Raw genomic sequence first — 5,288 nt, 5'->3', positions numbered from 1 at the left:
TATTAAAGACCCCCATGTTATAAGCATAGGCCGGATGAGCTCCGTTTACAATCAGACGGTCCATATGCATTAACTGAAAAGATTCTCTTTTGAGTTAATGCAGACGATGGGGACTCGGCCCATTCTCTCGTGCACGGAACATATTACCTAGTTGACTACACCCATCTCAGAAAAGCAGACATTTTTGGACCCACAGTCAGTTTAACAATATGGACACAACGGTTCAAGACCAGGTCCAGCACTAAATCTTCAAAACTACGAGGCCCCGCTTTTTCTATTTCTGTACTTTCTCGCTCTTTCTCACTCGCTACTGACATCTCTCAAACCATTTCCTCTCCTCGGCATCTCCTCTCTCTCCCTTTTCCCTCTCCAATGGCTACCACTCTCTCATCACTCTTCTTCTCCCTTCTAACCCTATCCATAACCCTAACAAACTCTTTACCCCAAACCCAGAGAAAAACCTACATAGTTCGAGTTAATTCCCTCGCGAAACCCGCCATTTTCACTTCCCACTCCCACTGGTACGCCTCATCCGCCTTCTCCGACGAATCATCAGAACCACTCGCACCCCTCCACGTGTACGATACCATCTTTCATGGCTTCTCCGCCTCCCTAGACTCTACTCAGGCCAATTCCCTGCGCCAAAACCCTTCCGTGCTTGCGGTGTACGAAGACCGAGTGCGCCAACTCCACACGACCAGATCGCCGCAGTTTTTGGGCCTGAGAACTCAACTCGGGCTTTGGTCCTTGTCGGATTACGGATCAGATGTGGTCGTGGGCGTGTTAGATACGGGCGTGTGGCCCGAGAGAAGGAGCTTTTCGGATCGGAACTTGCCACCGGTTCCGGCCACGTGGCGAGGCGAGTGTGAAACGGGTCCCGGGTTCAGTGCTTCGGCTTGTAACAAAAAGCTTGTGGGAGCAAGGTTTTTTGTCAAGGGCCATCTTGCAAGATATGGCAAAGATGCTGTTGCGGGTATGTTTTTATTCATGGCCCTCACGAGTGTCGAATCTAAGTTTTTTTTTTTTTTTTTCCTATATCAATCTTCTGAGTTGAGAGAGGAATCTAATTATCTACATTTGGTTACTTACTGTAGACGTGTTCCTATTACACTATCCTGAGTGCTTCCCATTTTGAGATTATTACGTTTTGCTGATATTTGTCACAACAATTCTACAAATACAGAAATTAGGTAATTTTATCATCCCTGTAGCCAGGATGACTAAACTATCATGAATTACAAAGGACCAAAACATAAATACTGAATAAATAATTGTGAAAAATAAGGCCCGAAGGTACCAATGCTAAAATGTTTCTTACTACAATACTACTTGTGAAGCACAACACCATAATAATGATGTTCAAACCTTACAAAGAAATCCAACCTATTACAGGTAATGCCTCGGTCGAATTCCTTTCACCACGTGATGCAGATGGGCATGGGACCCACACTGCCACCACTGCCGCAGGAAGCATTTCATTTAGTGCAAATTTTTCTGGGTATGCTGCTGGTATAGCAAAAGGCGTTGCGCCTAAGGCACGTGTGGCAGCCTATAAAGTCTGCTGGAGTAATTCTGGCTGTCTCGACTCTGACATCCTTGCTGGTTTTGATAAAGCCGTATCAGATGGGGTCAATGTAATTTCCGTGTCAATTGGTGGTGGTGACGGTGTAGCTTCTCCGTATTATCTTGACCCAATTGCTGTCGGGTCATATGGTGCAAATTCGCATGGTGTTTTTGTTGCCACGTCAGCCGGTAATGATGGTCCCTCGCCCATGTCGGTCACCAACCTCGCACCGTGGTTGACCACAGTGGGTGCAGGTACAATTGATCGTAGCTTCCCAGCAGAGATAGTTCTAGGGGATGGACGCAAATTCTCTGGTGTGTCACTTTATGCTGGCAAGCCACTTTCTGATAAGATGCTTCCGATAGTGTACCCAGGCAGGACTAGTGGTTTATCAGCTTCTCTTTGCATGGAAAGCTCGCTCGACCCGAAGGCTATTGCGGGAAAGATCGTGATATGTGACCGTGGGAGCAGTCCACGTGTTGCCAAGGGATTGGTCGTGAGAGAAGCCGGTGGTGTAGGTATGATACTTGCAAATAGTGCTACAAATGGAGAGGGTTTGGTTGGAGATGCACACGTGCTACCGGCTTGTGCAATAGGGGCAAATGAGGGAGATGTGATTAAGAGCTACGTGACAGGTTCTGCCAACCCAACGGCCACTATTGTTTTCAAGGGTACGTTGGTTGGAGTCAAGCCTGCACCTGTTGTAGCATCTTTCTCTGCACGCGGGCCCAATGGGCTCAGCCCAGAACTGCTCAAGCCTGACTTGATTGCGCCAGGTGTGAACATACTTGCAGCATGGACTGATGCTGCAGGACCCACAGGTCTTGAAACTGACTCGAGAAAGACCGAGTTCAATATCTTATCAGGTACTTCTATGGCATGCCCTCATGTTAGTGGTGCAGCTGCACTGCTCAAATCTGCACACCTGGATTGGAGCCCTGCTGCAATCCGATCCGCAATGATGACAACTGCTAGAGTGGCTGATAACCAAGATGGAAAATTGGTGGATGAAGCCACTGGCCATGTGGCAACTCCACTTGACTTTGGTGCTGGTCACCTTAACTTGGCACGTGCACTTGATCCTGGTCTTGTGTACGATCTTGGAGATGCGGATTACATCTCGTTCCTCTGTGCAATTGGTTATGATGCAAATACCATACAGGTTATAACTCATGTGCCGGTAACATGCCCCAGAAAGAAACAATTAGCTGAGAATTTGAATTATCCATCGATATCTGTTGTGTTTGGGCAAACAAGTGGGGGGAACAGAACTAATAAGACAGTATTGAGGACCGTAACAAATGTGGGGGCGAAAGCGGAAGTTTTTTATAATGCCAAGGTAGAGATGGCTAGTGGGGTCAAAGGTATGAAGGTGGCTGTTCAGCCTGAGACATTGTCTTTTACAAAAGCTGCAAGGAAACAAAGCTTTGCCGTCACGGTAACTGCTGCGGGTCCCACCTCTGCACCTGTCTATGGGTATCTTGTTTGGTCTGACGGCGAACACGAGGTGCGGAGCCCGCTTGTTGTCTACTGGGTTCAACCAATGTGAAGAAGTTTTTGCCATGCACCATTGTAATTTCCAAATATTTTAGGCTGGAGAGATGGTTTGAAAACTGTGGAACTTTTACAGGTAAATTGGAATCCATGTGAAAATACAAGGGGGAAATAACACTCATTGTGCTGTAAAGAAGTTTACAGAAGCTTGAGGTGGGGTTAAAATGAACCAGAATAGACTACTGATCACATTTTGGGGTCCAGCTATGGATAATGGAGAGCATTTATTAAGAGATAGGGAACCGTAATTAATGATGGGGGTATAGTGTAATATGCATTAAAGTTTTGGTACTATTTTGAACTTCATTTTTTTTTCTTGTTATTTGCTTCACTTCTAAGTTTGCTTCAGAGTGCCTGATTGGTAAGTTGGTATGGAAATTAACTTATATAATGTGCGCGCTAAGCACTTTCGTTGTTATGATTACAAGTTTTGTGAAAACAACGAGACATGTTGCTACAGGTCCGATTATATATGTTGTTTGTTTCAGATTATATAATTTTGTTGAAAAAATTATTACGGTTGATTCGTGTGCATAAACTGTTTTTTGAGCATTAAATGACCGTTAAAGCTTTCAAATCATCTCAGTAGTGGTATACTGGTTTTTGAATCTGCGATGCGTGCTTGAACTCTTTTAAGTTTCTTGTCAGAACGTTAACATGCTTAAAAAATGGAAGCCATTTTTATGAATTTTAGACCATTCTGTACTTGGTGTCTTGAACTCCACTTTTTTCATTATTCTTTCTGATAAGAAAATAAATCTTATGAATCATGTGAAGTCTTTTGTAATAGTAAAAAAATAAAACGACAAAAATTCTCTCGTCTGAGGCATGGCCGCATGGCAAAACATTTCTCCATTCGTATTTTGTCAACAAGACATGATTATGAAATAATGATGAAATGCGTGGTTCCTCTAATTTGATACATCATCGATTAGGCATACTAGTTGACAGAGAAAATTAATTATGACGTGTAAAAGTAGGGCTTCTTCTTATTGTGCCTTTTATATCATGAGAAGTCCGATTTTTTTGTTTTGTTTTTTGTTTAACTAACAAAAGCTATCATGTCTTTCAATGATTCAATCAAACACTTTCCAGTACAACTTAATAATAATAATGATCTCCTTGCTAATTAAGCTCTCTGACAATATTTGTGGTTTTCTGACAAAATTAAACATAGACAGAGTACAGAGAAATGATGTCAGAGAGAAGGTGGAAGTTGGTTGGTAAAACACACCTGAAGTGAATTGAATGATTAAATGAGAAAATAGAGAGATCCGTTAGGCTTCAATTCATGCCAACTTATGGGTTCACATGATTTCGTTTTACTTGCAATTGATGAGGTCTGTTCTTGTGGGGGCTAACTGTTAAATTCTCTGCTGCTTCAGGAAAAGAAGCAACAAAGAATAAGACGACGAAAGAAATAGAGGAAAACCACCAAAAAGAAAAGAACAAAATAATTTTAATATTCTGGGCAATGTTCTGCTTCCTTCACAGAACCTCAGTTTAACGGAATTGAATCGTCTGCCCCCCTAGGGGCAGGAATTTTCTGCCCCCAGAGTCACTGTTGGTGGACCCCCTAAACCCTAAACCCTAAATCCTAAACCTAGCCCCACCTCGCAGTGACTGAGGGGGCAGGTGATCTGCTTCCCTGTTTAACCATCAACTATTGCTTTTCCTTAATCAAAACTGAGGCTACCATCCTAGGTACTACACAGTGCACATGTGTGCTTGTTGCTCTAAATGTTCTTGCATTCTGTTCCTGGCATTGGACCAAGCTACAGTCAGTCATAAACAGAGCCTTCCACTCCTTGATTGTAATTCCCCCTCCTCTACGCATCAAATACTGAAGAGTTCAGCCATGTTTCATGTATTGTAGCACCCCTTAGTATGATCTTGGAACCAACCAGCAATGCCACCCTTTCTCAACCCTCAAACCCTCAATTGCATATGTGCACTAAAAAACAAATGAAAGGTCGATCGTTTCCAGGCAGTTACCTGAACACATGACACATGACGTGTCACAAAATATCTCTCTTCTCTAATTTGAAGCACATCTCGAGTCAAGGTTCTATCCTTCAATGTTTTACTTTCAATCATTTATGATGTTGCTATGTCGGATCATTATGGTTACACCAACTTGTGCTCCAGTCAGTTGGCGGTCTATATTTAT

General features: G+C 43.2%; 1 protein-coding gene across 1 annotated transcript; it reads left to right on the top strand.

The window, feature by feature from the left end:
- Window positions 1-308: 308 nt before the first annotated feature.
- SLP2 (subtilisin-like serine protease 2) lies at window positions 309-3,610 on the top strand. Its single transcript, XM_078295941.1, has 2 exons — window positions 309-973; window positions 1,393-3,610. The coding sequence occupies exons 1-2, from the start codon at window positions 373-375 to the stop codon at window positions 3,111-3,113; spliced, it is 2,322 nt and encodes a 773-aa protein (XP_078152067.1). The 5' UTR covers window positions 309-372; the 3' UTR covers window positions 3,114-3,610.
- Window positions 3,611-5,288: the final 1,678 nt, after the last annotated feature.

Source organism: Carex rostrata, chromosome 31 (genome assembly GCF_964058835.1).
Source record: "Carex rostrata chromosome 31, lpCarRost1.2, whole genome shotgun sequence".
Taxonomy (NCBI): domain Eukaryota; kingdom Viridiplantae; phylum Streptophyta; class Magnoliopsida; order Poales; family Cyperaceae; genus Carex; species Carex rostrata.
Note: the sequence above shows the minus strand (reverse complement) of the source record. Positions and strands in the feature narration are given on the sequence as shown.